We start from the raw sequence: 21,533 nt of genomic DNA, 5'->3' as shown, positions 1-21,533 counted from the left end.
GATTAATCTTTTGCGTGGCATTTCTCTTTCCTCTTTTCCCTTTCCATTTGGGGGTCTCTTTACCTTTCTCTTTCTTCTCTCTGCTCGCTTTCTTTTTGCATTTTCTTTCTCTTTCTCTATCACTTTATGCTATTTTTCTTTCTGTACTTTTCTTTCCCTTCATCATGAAACTCTTTTTTTTAAAATTCCAATTAAGGAGCAACTTAGCTTGGCTATTCCTCCCACCCTACACATCTTTGGGTTGTGGGGGTGAGTCCCATGCAGAAACAGGGAAAATGTGCAAACCTGGGTCCTTGGCGAGATGAGGCAGCAATGTTAACTGCTGCGCTACCATGCCACCCTTTGTTTTACAAAGCTCTTAATTCCATTATTGTGGTGTCTCTGTTAGAATTATGGCTAACGTTACTTTGTCTGTTTCTGGTTCTAGAATTGCTTCCTCTTTCTGAATCAGTCTCCAAATGATTAGCTAAAATTTTAATGAACATTGGGCATCCTTGTTTTGCTCTTGCATTTACTCCTACCTTCTCAAATACAGCTCTTCGTTCCTCAGCAGTTAATGCATTTAATGCAGCCCAAGTTATCTAACTCCGGTCTACAAAGGCTTTGGCTTCAATTGTGGCTATCATAAGTAATTAACATGGTGAAACTAAGAGAAAACATACTGATTTTTTTTTTAACAATTCCAGTGATCAATTTCACCTCCGGCTTGTTATCTAATGTATAAAATTCAACACATTATTTCCAATCTGTTATCTGAAAATTGGTGGAATGGTTCCCTCTTTTTCCATCTCTTGACTGACGGCAGATTGATTGTTTTACTGAAGTGCTGCGACTCTCAAAAATTGACTGATTTTCTCAAGTTTTAAAAAAAAGCGAATGTTTATTTCTCAACTGCAAACTAATTCACGACAGCTCGCACCTAGATATGCAGAGACATACAAAAAAGTGATTACAAAAGAGGTCGCAGTTAAATTTTTAAAAGGTCCAAAAATTCATTTTCATAATTGAGTCTTTCGAGGTGGAAGCTTGAAACGATGAACACTTGAATCTTCCCATTTTGTTCGCTGAATAAATGGAGGTTGGAAGTTTCTGGTGCCAAACGCACAGTGGCTTACTACTTGTAGCAGCAGGTTTCTGTTTTTTCTCCAAGTTAAGGGACAGTAAAGCCCCTAAAGCAAAGTTCGTCTTGGTTCGTGTAATTGGTAGGTAAAAGGCTAAACCCACTTGTCTGCCTTTTGGTGGATTCTAGGTGGATAAATTACCTGGAGGAGGGCGTAGAAGGATGGCTGAGTAAATTTGCAGATGACACTAAAGTCAGTGGAGTTGTGGACAGTGCAGAAGGATGTTACAAGTTACAGAGGACATAGATAAGCTGCAGAGCTGGGCTGAGAGGTGGCAAATGGAGTTTAATGCAGAAAAGTGTGAGGTGATTCATTTTGGAAGGATTAACAGGAAGGCAGCGTACTCAGCTAATGGTAAGATTCTTGGTAGTGCTGATGAGCAGAGAGATCTCGGTGTACATGTAAATAGATCCCTGAAAGTTGCCACCCAGGTTGAGAGGGTTGTTAAGAAGGCGTACGGTGTGTTAGCTTTTATTGGTAGAGGGATTGAGTTTCGGAGCCATGAGGTCATGTTGCAGCTGTACAAAACTCTGGTGCGGCCGCATTTGGAGTATTGCATGCAATTCTGGTCGCCGCATTATAGAAAGGATGTGGAAGCATTGGAAAGGGTGCAGAGGAGATTTACCAGAATGTTGCCTGGTATGGAGGGAAGATCTTATGAGGGAAGGCTGAGGGACTTGAGGCTGTTTTCGTTAGAGAGAAGAAGGTTAAGAGGTAACTTAATTAAGGCATACAAGATGATCAGAGGATTAGATAGGGTGGACAAGGAGAGCCTTTTTCCTCGGATGGTGATATCTAGCATGAGGGGACATAGCTTTAATTTGAGGGGAGATAGATATAGGACAGATTTCAGAGGTAGGTTCTTTACTCAGAGTAGTAAAGGCGTGGAATGCCCTGCCTGCAACAGTAGTGGACTCGCCAACACTAAGGACATTCAAATGGTCATTGGATAAACATATGGATGACAAGGGAATAGTGTAGATGGGCTTTAGAGTGGTTTCACAGGTCGGCTCAACATCGAGGGCCGAAGGGCCTGTACTGCGCTGTATGTTCTATGTACTAGGCTTTTCCTTCCTTTGCAGTGCTGAATCTCTTCCCTCTCCTTGCATCCCAAATGACTGGCTGACCTTAATATGTGTAAATAAATGTGACTTTAGAAAATCAATGATGAGCTAGTGTGTGGGCTGCATGAGTGACCCCGTTCTCTGGACTGCAAGGTTGAAATCGGGTTTGTTCACTTACTATGACACCATGAATAAGATTAAATACGTTTAGTACATGCCAGTTCTGTCTGGGTTCTGCAGGTCCTAATACACAGGAAACCTTGCACCTGCTTGTTTTCTCTAGTGCTGTCCATTTTTCCCTGCACTCTTTGCGAGTGTCCATTTTGTAATCGGGACGTGGCCACCCCAAGTGGCTACACCTCTCTTACCATGCTTTAAACCAGATTGTCCATTTTCCATAAAGCCACTGGTTAACAATACATGGATGTGACAACTTGCTATTCTATAGCACGTTCTCATTCTCCATTATTTACTTAAAATGCTATTTAGGTATCTGTTTTGTTCTGATGAACATAATTGATTTAATACATTCTGTCAGATAAATATTTATGTATTGCAGAGAATGATAAACAATTTTGTACTTGGGCAAAAGATTTGCTCTTCATTGACTCTTCTAAAGAACTGCTAGTTTGAATCTAGCTATTTAGATTTATTATCACTTATACTGAGGTACAACGAAAAGTATTGTTCTGCGTACAGTCCAGGCAGATCGTTCTATACACGAAAAACAATGGACATACGATAAATATTTTAAAAATTCATTCTTGAGATGTGGGCGTCGCTGGCTGGGTCCAGCATTTATCCCATCCCTAATTGTCCTTGAACTGAGTAGCTTGCTTGGCCATTTCAGTGTGGGGCAGTTAGGAGTCAACTGCATCGCTGTGTTGGTCTGGAGTCCAGACCGGGTTAGAACAGCAGATTTCCTTCCCTGATGGATATTAATGAACCAGGTTTGTTTTTACGACAATCGGCTATGGTTTCATTGTCATCGTTAAACTTTTAATTCCAGATTTTCATTGCATTCAAATTCCACCATCTGCCATGGTGGGATTTGAACCTGGGACCTCTGAGCATTACCCGTCCAGCGACAATATCACTATGCTCCACCTCCCCATGTACAATACACAATGTAAATATATAAACATAGATATCGTGTAAAGCCATGATGTGGAGATGCCAGCGTTGGACTGGGGTGAGCACAGTAAGAAGTCTTACAACACCAGGTTAAAGTCCAATATGTTGGACTTCAACCTGGTGTTGTAAGACTTCTTATCGTGTAAAGCATACGGAGTGTGGGGCTACACAGTAGAGAAAATGCCAGGAGAGATTAGTTCTGTCCATAAGAGGGTCATTCAGGAGTCTGGTAAGAGTGGGAAAAGAAACTGTTTTTGAATCTGTTAGTTTGTGTTCTCGGACGTTTCCATCTTCTGCCCGATGGAAGAGGTTGGAAGAGAGAATAGCCCGGGCAGTCTTTGATTATGCTGCCCGCTTTCTCATGGCAGCGGGAGGTGTAGTCAGAGTCGATGGATGGGAGGGATTTGCGTGATGGACTAGGTTTTGTTTACTCTTTGTAGTTTCTTACGGCCTTGGGCCGGAGCAGTTGCCATACCAAGATGTGATGCAGACAGGTAGGGTGCTTTCTATGGTGCATCCGTAAAGATTGCTAAGAGTCAATGTGGACATGCCAAATTTCCTTAGTTTCCTGAGGAAGTATAGTTGCCCTTGTGCTTTCTTGATCATCGTGGTTGGACCACGACAGATTGTTGGTGATGGGCACACCTAGGAATTTGAAGCTGCCAACCATCTCCACCTCGGCACCTTGATGCAGACAGGGGTGGGCACGACACTTTGCTTCCTGAAGTCAATGACCAGCTCCTTCGTTTTGCTGACATTGAGGGAGAGATTTTTGTTGTTGCACCATGACACTAGGTTCTCTATCTCCCTTCTGTAAGGACTTTTCACACAACCTTCATTGCATTGTTATGTAAGTTGACTTGTGACACTAATAAAGATTATTATTATACGCTGACTCATTGTTGTTTGAGATCCGACCCACTACAGTGTAAATTCAGCAAACTTGTAGATTTAAGAAAGGTAACTTAAGCAATTATCACTAGTAAAGGTAATGTTTGCACCTGCATTGGTTAATTTCTGTATTGAATATTCCTTTTAAATCTAATGAGATAACTTCTATTTTAATTGTATAACCTCTTTATTGCCAGTTTGGAATATACTGCTTTCTCCTGTTAAATGAGTTAATGCCCTGCCTGCAACAGTAGTGGACTCGCCAACACTAAATGCATTCAAATGGTCATTGGATAGGCATATGGACGATAAGGGAATAGTGTAGAGGGACTTTAGAAGGGTTTCACAGGACGGTGCAACATCGTGGGCCGAAGGGCCTGTACTGCGCTGTAATGTTCTATGTTCTAACTTAACACCTGAGATGTTCAAGGAAACATTTCGAGAGCTGATATCCTTTTTGGTCAGCCAGATGTTCAAACGTCTGGGAGCCCGTTGTCCAATTTGAGAGACTGTAAATCGAACTATGAGAGTTAGGGTATAATAATGGCATCTGTTTGCCTGACATGGAGTGCAAAGGAGATGCAGTTTGAAAAGAACCCAAGGCTAAGGGACACCCCCCCCCCCCCCCCCCCCCCCCCCCCACACACACACACACACATACACACACCACCAGCAACACACACATCTTCCCCAATAAATATACAAAACGAGTTGATGCAACTTAACAGCCAAGTGCACTAATCAGGGTATTTGTGTACAGGTTATCCGAATTGATCCACTGCTTCATCTTTTTAGCAATGATTCAAGCTGACTCTTTAACTATGTTCTGGAGTATATGGCTCTCTGGTTCCAGTGTGGCACTTCTGCGTATACTGAAAGGTATTGACTTGGAGTAGGCATGTCATCTAATATGACCTAAAAAACAGTTTTGCCTCTTTTTCCATCCCTTTTCTACCTGACAGGTTGGTCACTGGTTGATTATCTGAAAACTGGCAAGCATGGTTTTAAGTCTTAATAGTTAGATAGAGAAGACCAGAAGTACCCCCATCCCCAAGACTTGGTGAACAGTATAATTCATTATAAGATGTGACAGTCCTTGATGTGGTTATGCTTATCACACCATATCCATCAAATAGTAGCTCCTCCAATTGGAAGTATGGAACCTCAAAGCAATAGTTTGTCTTTACAGCGTAAGTAGGTTAGGCATTGAACTCTCAATATATGGTCAGTTGTTTAAACTTGGTCAAGTAATGCCTTTCAACAGTTTTTGCCCTATTTCTTCAAGTTACTACATGAACTATAAACCCAAGAGCATTTTAAGTAGAAAATTATGAGTTGTTTATGCACAATGGATAACCATAATTTTATGACAAAAAATGAAACTCACATGCTTCAACCAGGAATTAATTGACATTAAGGGGATTAAAATGCTGTAGGTTTGTGCACTGTAGTTGTGGGTGTCTTTAATCTTAGTGAACCTATCATCATAAATTATACAATTGGTAGTGCTGTTCTTTAATGCTGTCTTTCATACTGTGAAATTGTATTAAAAGTGTTGTCAGACGAAAGTAATTACTTTCATCCATAGAGTTGTCATACTGCACGAAGGTTTAGTTTGCATATCATTTAATATTTGAAACATCTGTGACTGAATGCACGTTTGTGTATTTTTTACTTTTTTGGGGTCATACATAGCTGTTTTATGTGTGGTAACAAAAGTGTGTTGCAGGTATATACTCAACTCATGAGTGAGCTACTATATTTTTTAAATGCGCCAGGTTAGAAATTCAGCTCCGTAGTACCTAAATTTTCCCTGCTATTGGTGCTACTTTGTCCAAAATGGCACCCTTTCTATGTGCACCCAATTCTGCCATGGGCCACACCGGATGCCATTTTGATGCACGTCAAGAAACGGTGTCCATTCCTTCATCTGCAGCACGCATTAAGCCATCAATATGATAAAGGGCCCAATGCTTTCTGCTTCTTGCAATGAAGAATGCAGGAGGGTACTTCAGCAACAACACCAGGTATACCTAAAAATTAGGTGTTAACTTGGTGAAGCTAGAACACTGGACTACTTGTGTGCCAAAGAGCATAAGCAGCAAGTACTAGCCAAAACTAAGCAAGTCCACAACCAATGGATCAGGTCTGCTGTCCTGCCATGTCAAGCTGTGAATGGTGGTGGACAATAAAACAACTCACTGGAGGAGGAGGTTCCTCAAATATCTCCATCCTCAATGATGGTGGAGCCCAGCGCATCTGTGCAAAAGGTAAGGCTGAAGCATTCACAACAATCTCCAGCCAGAAGTGCCAAGTGGATGATCCATCTCGGTCTCCCCTGGAGGTCTCCTACATCACATATGTCAGTTTTCAGCCAATTCGATTCACTCTAGGTGATATCCAGAAACAGCTAAAGGCACTGGATCTTGCAACGGCTGTGCGCCCACCAGGGGTGGCACGGTGACACAGTGGTTAGCACTGCTGCCTCACAACTCCAGGGACCTGGATTCAATTCCAGCCTCAGGAGACTATCTTTGTGGAGTTTGAATTTCCTTCCTGTGTATGTGTGGGTTTCCTCAGGATATTCCAGATTTCTCCTACAGTCTAAAGATGTGCATATTAGGTGGATTGGCCGTGCTAAATTGCCCCTTAGTGTGCAACCATTAGGTAGGGATACTGGGCTTAAGTAGGGTGTTCTTTTAAGATCTTGTGTGGATTCTGCTTTGTAAATTCTATGATTCTATGACAGTATTCCGGCAATAGTTATTGTGCTCCAGAACTTGTCAAGCTGTTCCAGTACCACACCGGCATCTACCCGGTGAGGTAGAAAATTGCCCAGATATGTCCTGTACACAGGAAGCAGGAGAAATCCAACCCGGCCGATTACCGCCTTATCAGTCTACTCTCACTCATCAATAAAGTGTTGGAATGGGCCATCAACAGTGCTAACAAGCAGCAGTTACTCAGTAATTACCTGTTCACGGATGCTCAGTTTGGGTTCTGCCAGGGTCACTCAGCTCCTGACCTCATTATAGCCTTGGGTTATACATAGACAAAATAACTGAATGCCAGAGGTGAGATGAGAGTAACTGCACTTGACATCAAGGCAGCATTTAACCGAGTATGGCATTAAGGAGCCCTAGCAAAACTGAGTAAAGGAATCAGGTGGCAAACTATCCGCTGGTTGGAGTCATACCTGGCACAAAGGAAGATGGTTGTGATGGTTGGCTGTCAATCATCTCAGCTCCAGGACATCACTGCAGGTGTTCCAGAGGATATTCTCTTAGACCCAACCATCTTCACTTGCTTCATCAATGACGTTCCTTCCCTCATAAAGTTAGAAGTGGGGATGCTCACCATTGACTGCACAATGTTCAGCGTAATTCGTGACAACTCAAGATACTGAAGCAGTTCATCTCCAAATGCTGCAAGACCCAGACAATACCCAGGCTTAAGTTGACAAGTGGCAAGCAACATTTGTGCTACATAAATGCCAGGTAATGATCATCTCTAACAAGAGAGAATCTAACCATCGTCCCATGATATTCAATGGCATTATCATCACTGAATGCTCCACTGTCAACACTTTAGGGGTTACCATTGACCAGAAACTGAACTGGAACTAGCTACCAGACCAGGTTATAGGCGAGGAAGCCTGCAGCAGGTAATTCACCTCCTGACCACCCCCCCCCCCCCCCCCCCCCCCCCCCGCTAAAGCCTGTCCACTATCTACAAGGCACAAGTGAGAAGTGTAATGAAATACTCCCCACTTGCCTTGACGAGTGCAGCTCCAACAGCACTCGAGCAACTCTACACCATCCAGGATAAAGCAGCCATTTGATTGATACCCCTTCCACAAACATTTAATCTCGTCACCACCGACAAACAGTGGCAGCTCTGTATACCATCAACAAAATGCACTGCAGGAATTCACTGAGATTCCTTCGGCACCACCTTCCAAATCCACAACCACTACCATCTAGAAGGACAAGAGCAGCAGATACCTGGGAACACGGAGGTTCCCTTCTCAGTCAGTCACTCACCATCCTGACTTAGAAATATATTGCCATTCTCTCACTGTCGCTGGTTCAAAATCCTGAAATTCCCTCTATGGGTGTACCTACATTCAAGGACTGCAGCGGTTCAAAAAGGTAGCTAACTCCCACCTACTGAAGGGCAAGTAGGGATGGGCAATAAATCCTGGCTAAGCCTGTGATGCCCACATTCCAGTCAGCACCAGTGCTGGTCTACCTCGAGGAAACCCAATGCTAAAAAGCATGGAATTAAACAAAGGCAAATACCACAATCTCAGTCGCTCTCAAAATCCTTGTCACCCAACTTGACAACATACTCACTCCCCAACAATACTCCAGACCTAATTTTCCCTGACCCCTGACAGCCCTGTGATAGCATTCAGAGGTCCAGCTGTTCATCCTCCAAACATCTGTGACCTTAACCAGTCACCTATCTGAAATTTAGTGAATGAATCCGAGAGTCTCCTAGCATTAAACCAGCTGCTTGATAATGAGATCTGAGTGCTAAAATTCCAGGATTTTCGGACCTTCTCATTTGAACATGGGTCATTTGCACTGCATGGGTATGACACCTAAAAATGGACACAACTGAATTTCTAAGCCATCTCTTCCAAAACTATATCTTAACTGTACAGAAACAGAAAATACTGGACAATCTCGGGTCTGAGAGTAGAGACAGAAGGGAGCTAACGTTTTGAGTCTGGATGACTCTTTGGCAAAGCTTTGGATAGGACGACATCCTCATCCCAGGGACTAGTTTTGTGAACCTTTGCTGTACCACCTCCAATGCAAGCCTATCTGTTCTTGATTTGAAGGTCAAAACTACACACACTATTCCAGATGTGGTGTCTCAAAACCCTGTGCAACTGTAGCAAGATTTCTTTATTCTTGTACCTCCATTTCCCTTGCAATAAAGGCAACATATTGTCTTCCTAGTTGCATCATTTCATTTTTTCATACTGACTTTCTGCATTACTTGTACCAGCACACCTAAGTTTCCTTGAATATCAACACGTACAAGTTTCTGACTGTTTAAAAAAAATATTATTTTTATTCTTACAACCAGAGTGAGTAACTTCACATTTCCCTATATTATACTCCCATCTGCCACCTTGTTGCCCACTCACTGACCCTGCCTGTTTTTCTTTGCAGCATCTGCGCCCTCCCCACAGCTTATCTTTCAACATCGTTTGGTATTATCAGCAAACTGAGATACATTACTCTGTCCTTTCATCTAAGTCATTAATATAAATTGCAAATAGCTGATGTCCCAGCATTGATCCTTCCGCCATTCCAGTATATAAAATACAAAAAGGGATTGATAAAGTAATCGTTGACCAAATGTTCCCCCTTGTGGGATAATCTAGAACTAGAGGTCTCGGATATAGGTTGATTGTTGGTAGATTTAGAATTGAGATGAGGAGGATCTACTGCTCCCTGAGGGTGCTGAATTTGTGGAACTCGCTGCCCCAGAGTGCGGTGGAATCAGAGTCATTAAATGATTTCAAGAAGGAGATAGATATATTTCAAATTAAAAAAACAGGTTCAAGGGATATGGAAAACAGATGGGGAGGTGGATTTGAAACCAGGAAGAGATCGGCCATGATCTGATTGAATGTCGGAGCAGGCTCCAAGGGCTGTATTGCATATTTCTGCTCCTAATTCCTATGTTCTTGTTCACTGCCTGCCAACTTGAAAAAGTTCCATTTCTGCCCACTCTGCTTTCTACCCATTAACCGATCCTCTATCCATGCAAATATAGTAATCCCAATTCCATGTGACGTTATTTGTTTATTAAACTTTTGTGCAGCACCTTATCAAATGACTTTTAAGATCGACACCACATCTACTGGTTCACCTATATCTACCCTCAAAAACAAATACATTTGTCAAATAAATTTTCCCTTTAGCAAAACCATGTTGACTTATTCTAATTTGCTTTTTCTAATGTTTTCCGAGGTTTATTTTTAAGACTTCCTTAATAATTGGGCAGCAGGGTAGCATGGTGGTTAGCATAAATGCTTCACAGCTCCAGGATCCCAGTTTCGATTCCCGGCTGGGTCACTGTCTGTGCGGAGTCTGCACGTCCTCCCCGCGTGTGCGTGGGTTTCCTCCGGGTGTTCCGGTTTCCTCCCACAGTCCAAAGATGTGCAGGTTAGGTGGATTGGCTATGCTAAATTGCCCTTAGTGTCCTAATAAAATAGGGTTAATGGGGGGGGGGGGGGTTACTGGTATAGGGTGGATATGTTGACTTGAGTGGGGTGATCATTGCTCGGCACAACATCGAGGGCCGAAGGGCCTGTTCTGTGCTGTACTGTTCTATGTTCTAATTCCAGCATTTTCCCAACAACTGACATTAGGCTAACTGGCCTATAGTTCACTACTTTCTTTTCCTTTCCTTTCTTAAAAAGCAGTGTAACATTTGCCAACTTTCAAACAAGTTGGACGTAGCTGTATATTTCATAGCTCGCTAGCACAACCATTGTCTCTGCAGTTGTTTCTTTTTGGACCCGGGGTCTGGGGATTTATCAGATTTTAGTCCCTGCCATTTCTCTAGTAGTAGTGAGGAGCTGAGCACCTAATTTGTATGTTCATATAATTTTCTTAATTTCCTCAATTTTTAGTTCCTGGGTTATTGTTTTTTCATATTTGTTCATTGGGATGTGGGTGTTGATTGCTAGGCTAGCATTTATTGCCCATCCATAATTGTACTTGAGAAGTTGGTGGTGTGTTGTTTTCATGAACCGCTGCACTCCATGTGTTGTAGGACCACCTACAGTGCTGTTAGGATTGAAGTTCCAGGATTTTGACTCGGTGACAGTGAAGTGACTTGTAAGGGAGCTTGCAGGTGGTGGTGTTCCCATTCATCTGCTGCCCTTGTCCTTCTAGGTGATACATGTCGCAGGTTTGGAATGTGCTGTCAAAGCAGCCTTGGTGAGTTACAGCAGTACATTTTGTAGATGTTGCACACTCCTACCTCTATCCATTTTTGGTGCCTGATGGGACTCAAACTGAGCATCAGTGAGCAGATCATTGCTGAGTAAGTGTCGCTGATGGGACTGCTGACGACCCCTTCCATCACTTTGCTGATGATACAGAGCAGACTGATGGAACAGTAATTAGCCAGGTTCAGTTTTCCCTGCTTTTTGTTGACCGGACAGACCTGGGCAATTTTCTACTGTGTCTGGTAGATGCTAGTATTGTAGATGTTCTGGAACTGCTTGGCTAGAGGCACAGCTAGTTCTGGAGCACAAGTCTTCGGTGCTATATGCTGGAATGTTGCCCGTAGCTTTTGGTTTCCAGTGCCTTCAGCCATTTATTGATGTCGCATGGAGTGAATCGAATTGGTTGAAGATTGGCATCTGTGATGCTGGGTACCTTAGAAGGATGCCGAGATGGATTATCCACTTGGCACTTATGGCTAAAGATGCCTGCAAATGATTCTCAAGCCTTTTACTTTGCACTATTTCTGGTATGTAATTTGTGTCTTCTATTGTGACCCAATTTTTGTTCAATGCCTCTGCCATTTCCTCGCTCTCTGTGATAGTTTTTCCTCTCCCTGCTTTCAGGGACCAATGTATACTTTAGATATTCCTTTTTTGTATACTTAGTTTCTCCTGTCCCTGCTCTAAGGGACCAACATTAGCTATTCGTTTGTTATATACTTATATAGGCTCTTACAATTTGTTTTTATATTTCTGGCTAGTTTCTTCTTTTTATTTTCTCCCTTTTTATCAACTGTTTGGAGCCTTTTGCTGCTTTTTAAAACACTCCCATCCTCAGACTTATTACAGTTTCTTGCAACATTATTGGCCTCTTCTTTTCATCTAATACTACCTTTAACCGGATTGTGGGGTTGCCGGAGGGGATTGCGGGCCACACCCCCAAAAAATACTTCTTTGGACATGTTCCTCAAAATGGTGGGTGAGGGTGGATTCGCATCCCCCGCCTGAAGTATATCACGATCCCGGACCAGATCCCAACAGTGGCTAGGATACTGGACTGACATCCCCATATTTCAGTCAATTTTGTAAGTCTGCAGAAAGAATGATTCGCTCCAGGAATAATTGCATGAAAAAATAGGGCTTTACTATTTTAAAACAAAACTTTATTATGAATACAATATTAAACTCTAACTTCACACCTGCAAGGAATAGCTTACAATTGCCCCTTAATACTACTACTTGATTCCCCATTAAACAACAAGAAAATAAATATACAGCTCACAATCCATCTCCGCCGGATGGCCAAACCCCCAAGGATCTGTGTGTTCCCCCCCACCCTCTCAATTCCTCCATAAAAACAATTAATGTCTTTGCCATCCCCCCCCCGGAACAGCGATCTCGGCCTAGAATAATCCACCCTTGGGCAAAGCATGTAGTTTGGGTTAACGATAGTTTTAGCATTTAAATTAATTATTGGTTGTGTTTTTTTAACTTTATATTTGCTTGTGATTTTTTTTGCATTCTTTTGTTCTAGTTTGTGTTCATTATTATGAAAAAAATCAAATCAACATACTTCTAAAATTAAACTTCCTGATTGAACTACAGATGGCCCGTCTTACTGAGTTTTTGTTCTTCAATGCAGTGCATTTTTCCTGAACATTTCAAATTTTTCTTTAAATGTTTCCCACTGTTCATTTATCTCCATTCCCTTTAGTCTAGTTAACCAATTGACCGTAGCCATTTCTCCCTTCTATGCAGTTGGCTTTGTTTAAGTTTAAGATTTTTGTTTGTGATTGTAATATGTCACTTTCAAACTTAACATGGAATTATGATCACTATATCTCAGTGGATCTTTTACGACGGCATTGCTGATTAACCCTCCTCATTATACAATGCTAGATCTAAGATTGCTTTATCTCTCATCGGTTGCACTATATAAACTCATCTTTTAGACATCTTTCCCGCTAATTTCATTGTCCATTCTGTATGAAGATTAAAGTATCCCACAATTATTGCATTTCCTTTATTACAGGCTTCAATAATTTATTGTTTAATACTCTTCCCGAAGGTATTACTACTGTTAAGGGCCAATAAGCTACTCCCACCAGGGTTTTCTGACTTTTGCTATTCCGAATTTCCATCCATACCAATTCTACTTCATATTCTTCAACGGTCAAAGTCTTTTCTCACTAATGTCCTTATACTATAAGGGCTACCTGGATGGGGTCTTCTTTTGTGGGGGGGGGGGGGGGGGGGGGGGGGGTCGATGCAGGCTTGATGGGCCGGGTGGCCTCCTTCTGCACTATAGGAGTTCTAGGGTACTCCACCTCCTTTGTCATTCTGTCAGTCTTTACAAAATAAGGTGTATCCTGGAATATTTATTTCCTAACCTTGATCACAGTGTAACAGCATCTCTGTAATGATGATGGATCTAAATCATTCACCTCTATTTCTGCCACTACTTCATTTATCTTTCTGCAGTTTCTTTACGCAGGTTCTTCGTGCATTCCGATAAAGAACCTTTAATTTCATTTTACTCTGTTCCCTGCGATGATTTTATTTAATGATGTACATTTTTTGTTGAACTCTGTATCTTCCTGTCCCACACTGCTTGCCTTTACCCACATTGCTATACTGTTCTGATGCCCATCCCAATGGAATAGCTCACTCCTCCCTGTGTACTGATGCCAGTGCCCCATGAATCGAAACTTCAACTTCTCACACTACTCTGAACCACTCATTTAATTCTCCAATCTGTTTAACTCTATGGCAGTTGCCGTGTGGTTCAGGTAACTATTCAGAGGTGATTACCTTTGATGTTCTGAGGCTTCTCTATCACTATGCGCTCGATCCCCATATCTGCATGACTTGCAGTCACACCTTCCTGTTCCTGACCATTGACCAACTCTAAAATTCTGCATATCTAAGGGCTGTGACCGCCTCCTGGAATAAAATGTGCAGGTACCTTTTCCACTGCCTGATTCATCATTGTGTCTGCAGCTCTACTGTCCCAAAGCTCCTCAAGCTGCAGACACTTATCACTGTTAATGGTCCCGTTTTTGTCTCTCACTCACTCTCATACTCACTGACTCTTAAACTCCCTCTCTCAATGGCCCCACTCCTCTCGTACCCTCGCTGTTAATGGTCCCGCTCCTCTTGCACCCTGGCTGTTAATGTTCCCGCTCCTCTTGCACCCTCACGGTTAATGGTCCTGCTCCTCTTGCACCCTCACTGTTAATGGTCCAGCTTTTCTTCCACTCTATGTTAATGGCCTTGTCCTCCCTCTTGCTTTCTCCCTCTCGCTATTAGTAGCTCCGCTTCTCTCGCACTGTCTGTTAATGGCCCCACTCCTCTCTCACTCTTGCACTGTTAATGGCTCCACTTTCCGCTCACTCTATGTTAATGGCACCCCACCCTCTCCCCTCCCGTGCTTTCTCTCTTGTCTCCAACGCTTACTCCCCGTCTCTTTCCCCCCCTCTCTCCCCATCTCTTACACCACCCTTGTCTCTCCTTCACCTCTCTCATCTCACCTTCACCTCCCTTGTCTCCCTTTCATCTCCCTCGTCTCCCTTTCATCTCCCTTCGTCTCTCTTTCACCTCCCTCGTCTCTCTTTCACCTCCCTCGTCTCTCTTTCACCTCCCTCGTCTCTCTTTCACCTCCCTCGTCTCTCTTTCACCTCCCTCGTCTCTCTTTCACCTCCCTCGTCTCTCTTTCACCTCCCTCGTCTCTCTTTCACCTCCCTCGTCTCTCTTTTCACCTTCCTCGTCTCCACCCGCCTTCTCTCTCTCTCCCCTGCACTCCCCCCCCCCCCCCCTCGCTCTTAACTGCCCCGCTCCTCTCTCACCCTCTCTGTTATTGGTCTCACTCTCCTCCCTCTTGCCCCCTCTCCCTGTTAATAGCTTGTTCTTCTTGCACCCTCTTGTTGATATCCCCGCTGTTCTGCTATTCTCTTGTGCATTCTCGCTGTTACTGGCCCGGTATCTCCTGTCACACACACTCTCTGTTAATAGCCTTGTGCTCCTCTTGCCCTGCTGCTCCTGTTACATACATTTGCTGTTAATGACCCCGGTCCTCTTGTACAATCTTTGCTATTAATGGTTCTGCTGTTCTCACCTCCTCCTTTAAAATGCCTGACCTCTCCTCTCACACACTCTTGCTGTTATGGCTCCACTGCTCCTATCTACCATTCTGGCACTGCAATCCTCATCCATGCTAGTGTACAGAGTTGCCTACCTCCCAAGGCAGATTTCCAACCCAAGTATGACACTCTAGTGCCAGTTTTTATCGAGTATGAGTTTTGATCAGTTGGAATAAAGTAATTTTCAAGATGTTTCCCAAAGAAAATTTAATTTGCTTCAAAAATAGGCATAAATTAAACCTGATATGTGGAACTTGTGATTTGGTTTAAAAGCATTCACACCAGGGAGTAGCACATAAATGCTGAGTTGTTAAACATGGAAAGCTCCCAAGTTGCTCAGTTATCCAGGAGTTCAAACATAATGTGTAATTTGATGTTCTTACATCAAATATTTCAATTAATTTTATTTATTGTATATTGTAATGAAATATGTTTGTTACAGATATTTACAAGTTAAAATGTTCATCTAGATTTTTTAGTTATTTGAATTTAAGGTGTAAATGCACACCTCCATGTTCTTCTATGTTATCACCTGGCATAATGTTTGCATTGGTATTTTTTTCCCTTTTATTATGTTCCCGCATCTTTATTTCCTTCTTTTTGATTATTAAAGCACACCTGTGTTTTTTTCAGGTTGCACAGTTCCTTGTTTTATGAAACTTATTTGATTCATAAATGGGATTTGATAATAGATTGTACAGTATACAAGTAATCTACAGTGTTGAGATCAAAGAAGACATACTGGATGAGCATCATGGGTGTCCAACCTGTGGCTTACAGACTGAACCTGTACCATGTGACATTTACATCTGGCATGCTATGCCCTTGCACAATTTTTTTTTAAAATTTAGATTACCCAATTATTTTTTCCAATTAAGGGGCAATTTAGCGTGGCCAATCCACCTACCCTGCACATTTTTGGGTTGTGGGGGCGAAACCCATGCAGACACTGGGAGAAAGTGCAAACTCCACACGGACAGTGACCCAGAGCTGGGATCGAACCTGGGACCTCAGTGCCGTGAGGCGGTTGTGCTAACCACTAGGCCACTGTGCTGCCCGCCCTTGCACAATTATAAGCTGTAGTTCCTTTTCCTAAATCTGTTCCTCCATGCACTATGCTCTTGGCTACCTATGCACACCAGTGATGGGATGTTTGAATCAAATAGGCATTCCATAAAAGGTGATTTATATTTTAATTCCCTTGCTGGGCCTTCACCCACTGTTATTAATTTCTCCAGGCTTCTCATTGCTCTGACTCCAGTTGGTCCTGCTACTTCTCAGTGTGTGGTGACTGTTTTTATTTCTCTGCCTTTATTTATTTATTTTTACTTCATTGTCTAGATTAGAGCCATGCCTGATGTAAAGTTAAGATAGAACATAGGGCTCCAGTTTCAAGCTGTGTTTATTATTGAGCCAGTCTATGCTACCCATTCACAGGTTGCAATATATTGGTCTGGTTCCCTGCTTCAAAGGTTGGGCATCCCTGATGTACAGAATATCTAAACATCATGTTAGCATCAGAGTATAATTACAGAGAAGATGAACAGCTTGAAATTGTTCTTTTGATTTTTTTGGATTGTAAACTTGAAATTAATTGCAGGTGATAAGTAGAAGCAATTTTATTATTTATATACTGCAAATTTTAATTGCATAGGATGTTTTTTTTATATCGATCAAGTTGCTTTTTTTTAGGTTCATCTGAATCATAAATGTGTCATACCTTGATTTATATTTTGTCCCTCTAACTTCTGAATTCAGTATTTGATTACCGTATTGATATGCACGCAGGCTCCACTGTAAACTAGAAACCTCCACAATGTCCCTGTTCAAAATAGCTTTCATCTAGCCTGCATTTCTAAATGGATTAATTAAAATAACACAGTATGGTCTGTATGCATGTCAATAAGGTATGTTTTTTATATTTTTTAGATTAATAATTTTGGCTGATCTGGGGTTTATATCATGGGGTTGTCAAATATTACTGTTGTAATAAATGCTTAACTTATGGTACACAATTAATGGTGCTATTATTGATTCCTTTGTTTTAAATATGTCTAACTTTGCATGCTTTGCTGTTGTTTTTGCCCCCTTTTCTCACTTCCAGGAAGAGACCCCCCTGAGTCTGTCTAGCCCAGAGTGTAGTGGTACCTGGATGCATTACACTAGTGGTGTGGGTGCTGGGCGTCGAAGACGCAGATCAGGGGAGCAAATCACTTCTTCCCCTGTCTCCCCCAAATCATTGGCTTACACATCAAGTATTTTTGGCTCATGGCAACAGGTTTTTCAATTTTCCTTCATTTTTATGAAAATTGCCATTTTCACTGGTCAAACATTCACAGTAATTCCTCAAGTCTGTCTTAAAAGCCCCTGTTAATTTTAACATTGAGCTTTATGATTATAAAACAATTAACTCAAGATTTGTAAATGGCAAATTAAGTGGACATAGTTGGTATAAATAGTTATCTTAATTTATCCAGACATTACATGAATTTGATTCTAGAACAGTGTAATTGTGAAACATGCAGATTAAATGATATTTTGCTCTTTTGATGCTTATCGACACAAGAATGGTTGCTGCTCTTGCATTTCTTTATTCTATTCTTTACAGTACTGTGGCAGGGCTGTTCTCTATTAACTTGAATGTTGCAGTACCAATTTCATTGTTCAGTATATTTTAAAACGTTGCAACCAATTTTAACCTAACCTATCTATCAGGAAACTGACACGATCAATTGCAACCCTGGATTTACACCCACCGATTTCATTCCCTGAAGTGAATGGTGAGTAATAATTGGTGGTGTATAAATCTGTCATTCCAAACAGTCCAGTCAGGTTTCTTGCCTGATGATTAGGTTAAAATTACCCCCTAAGTCAGCACTCTCTTATTCCCATATTAGATGTAGATCAGTAGATGGTCAGTTTTAAGGTATTCCTTGGTTGATGACTATGGATTTTAGTCTCAGAATTTCCTGTCCTTTTGAAACTCTGCAATTTAGCTTTGCTCAAAAGCATTTTAGACAATCAAAGATTACAAATCAGGAAGTGGAAACATTTTGTATTGTCTTTCTCACTTAACATAAAAATGTGAATGGCAAAATATCAATGGGACCATCAAGCCTGTTCCTTACAAAGATTATAGACCTTCCAAACATGCAATTAACTTTATCTAGTTCATTTAATCTCCTGACAAAAAGTTATTGAGGCTCAAGAGAAAGATAAATCAAGCAAAACTCGGTTTACCTATTTGACCTTGCACCCTACATTATGCATCCTTGAATGGATGCCTTTTGGCATCACAACTTCCAGGTCCCAGCAGCTCAGGAACTATGATGTTCCTCTCAGCACTTGATCATCTGTTTGTACTTGTTCTTTAAAGCTTGAAACTTGCTATGCACCAGATACCCTCAGCTCTTTTACAGTTATTATTAATGCAACATGACCTTTCGGTGGAAATATGTTGCACATACCCACTATTCTGTACATGTGGGATGGTGATAACTCTTTCTAAACTCAAATCAAGTTTTAGCTTTGTATCCATGCCATTCAATTCTGTATTTATAATCCAAATTCAACAACTGCTTCCATCAGAATTATTAATTTCTCGGTATTTTAGCAACTTGATCAGGTCTTTTTATAATTAACTTCTGGGATGTGGGTATCACTTTTGGGCCAGCATTTATTGTCCATCACTAATTGCCCTTGAGAAGGTGATGCTGAACAGCTTTCTTGAACTACTACAGAACCTTTAGTGTAGTACACCCACAGTGCTGTTAGGGAGGGAGTTACAGGAGTTGGCTCCAGTGACAGTGAAGGAATAGCGATATATTTCCAAGTCAGTGTTGAGTGACTTGGAGGTCACCTTGCAGTCAACTTTCCTCAATGAAAACAATTCAATTCAGTGGTGAGGTGTTAATTTTAGTTGGAGTTGGGTTCCACACTTGCAAACAAACATTTGATGCCTTTACCAAATGGTGTCTCATATGCGAACCGGGATCGTGAACATTGGCAGCTAATTTGACAGCGTGCACACTGACATAATAAAACCCTGATCACCCATGCAAAACATTAAGGAACAGGAACATGCCTGATTTAATTTGATCCCTTTCTCCCTGAGACCTTTCCGATCTGTGTGATTTAATACACCACATGGAATAAGTAATCATGAGCCTCATTGCTCTGAACCTTGTAAAATGCAATAATAGCTGAAGTACAGAGCTGAAAGCTGTTCTTAATAATCAAATGTAATCTGATCTATTGCTTACAAAAAGTTAGGATAAATTGTTTAATCTTGGTCAAAAGCCATTGCAATGGATGCATCTCAACACGTTGTTAGATATTTTCAGTAAGCAGTCAGTAATTGTTCCAATTCCTGTATCCAAATTTGAAAATAACATCTTGTCGTCAAGTACAAATATATTCTGTTCTAGCGTAAGTCACCACACATTTATGCACATACAAATTGATTTAATTAAAACCTTTATGGTAAATACTGTTTCCATTGGCCAATAAATAGTTTTATGTTGGTGAGGATCATGATCGATGCTTACACCTTGGATTACAAACATTTTTTTCAGCTGAATCAAGCCACATGGGAGGAAATTAGTTTCACTGATGGAGAAAGTGTATGGTGCAGCAATCTGGAGAATGAGAACCGTTTACATGTAGGGACCCCAAAAGTAAAATACAATTTAAATGAAAAGAGGTACTGCAACGTAAGACACTAATCAGGAATGTGCAGTGTCTCAAAAGCACTGTTATTGCATGGAGTGAAGATGCATTCTCCCAAGTGCACTTATCTGTGTTTTTGCCTGTATTGAGGCAGTATAGTTAACCAATGAAGCACTATAGTGGTATCTGTATGCTGTTGTAAATTGATATTTTCCCCACATGTTTATTTTACCACTGTGTTAATCCAATGTTTGCTATGTTCATGCATTGCAAGGACATTGTAGGTGGAATGGACTCATTTCAGGCTAAAGGATTTTGCATGATCTATCATTGTCTCCATCTATATGTTTCCACTAACATTAATCATGCAGCTTATTAACACTGGTTGTCTGAAACAGGCCTTAGTATAAAAACTGATTATTCTTCTTGCTGTTCAATAGTTTGAATATTCAAAACATTGTTCACTATTATTGTGCAGATTGTGACGGAAAACGCTGCTGTTTTGCGAGTTGGAAGGTCCTACGCAGAGCAGAAACACACTGGACTTGGTAAGTGCTTAACCTGTACAGCCAACTGCTAAATAATGACCTCCACCAATTCTGCTTCTATTTTTATTAAAAGGAAATTATTCATAATTTAGAATTGAACTGTGCAGGTGTTAGAAAGAATTATAGGTATCAAAGGCAAAACATGTTGGTGTTTTATTTATTGTTTAGTGATGGCTTTTCGTATTTACTTTGGGATTTCAAAAAAGTCCCGTGCAAATTGTGAGTACAGAATTGAAATGTTTCTGAAGTTTCAGATGTATGAAACAACATGCTGAATCTTTAAAAAAACTGTCTCATTTGAAAGATTCAACCTCCACGTGAGTAATCTGTAATGTTTTGATTGAATTTTGAAGTGACTCATATAAAGCATGGGTAAGCAGCAAATTGATTTAACAAGCTTTGGCTTCTTACCAAACTGATGTTTGCTGTAAGATCTTGCTTTATTTTTCCTCTCTCTCCTGAACAGATTCAGTGATAAGGTCATCAAAATACATCTATATTTGGAAACCTTTTTTGAAGAAGAACTGACGGTTATTGTATTTAATTAGTAATTGGCCATACATGATGATCAACTGAACAGTTTTAAAATTGTAGATTAGATTAACATTTGAAGCATTAGCATGCATATGGGAATAAAGTATGGTATAGGTGTGTTATTTGTTTTGATTTATGGAAATAATAAACAATTTGAACTTCCTATTTTGGGCACTAAATTTTGTATTAAAGATGGTATATTTTGAGAAATTTCTGAAAGTAAATCTGAAGTACTCAGTGCGTTACCTCCCTCAAAAAAGTGAATAGAATTTAGTCCCAATCTTTTTGCAGGAACATGAGTATTTAAAGGGTAATTGATCAATTATTTGGTGAGTTGACTTTGTGAATCTACTACTTTCAAGACGTACTTTTTTTAACCAGGTATGGAGGGGGAGAAAGGACAGGAATGTTTTGCATGAATAACTTAAAAATTATTCTCAATTTTTGAATGATAA

The 21,533-nt window shown here is 41.0% G+C and overlaps 1 protein-coding gene across 13 annotated transcripts in view; it reads left to right on the top strand.

Moving 5' to 3' along the window:
* The window catches only part of ppip5k2 (diphosphoinositol pentakisphosphate kinase 2), a 225,135-nt gene that overhangs the window by 173,775 nt on the left and 29,827 nt on the right, over window positions 1-21,533 (top strand). For 9 of the 13 annotated variants that reach the window (XM_038805176.1, XM_038805167.1, XM_038805172.1 and 6 more), the window contains 2 exons: window positions 17,433-17,606; window positions 20,475-20,544. In XM_038805176.1, coding sequence (XP_038661104.1) covers window positions 17,433-17,606; window positions 20,475-20,544 — 244 coding nt within the window. The remainder of the gene's footprint in view (window positions 1-17,432; window positions 17,607-20,474; window positions 20,545-21,533) is intronic. The other 4 variants (XM_038805177.1, XM_038805174.1, XM_038805173.1 and 1 more) reach the window with 1 other exon arrangement.

Source organism: Scyliorhinus canicula, chromosome 8 (genome assembly GCF_902713615.1).
Source record: "Scyliorhinus canicula chromosome 8, sScyCan1.1, whole genome shotgun sequence".
NCBI classification, from domain to species: domain Eukaryota; kingdom Metazoa; phylum Chordata; class Chondrichthyes; order Carcharhiniformes; family Scyliorhinidae; genus Scyliorhinus; species Scyliorhinus canicula.
Note: the sequence above shows the minus strand (reverse complement) of the source record. Positions and strands in the feature narration are given on the sequence as shown.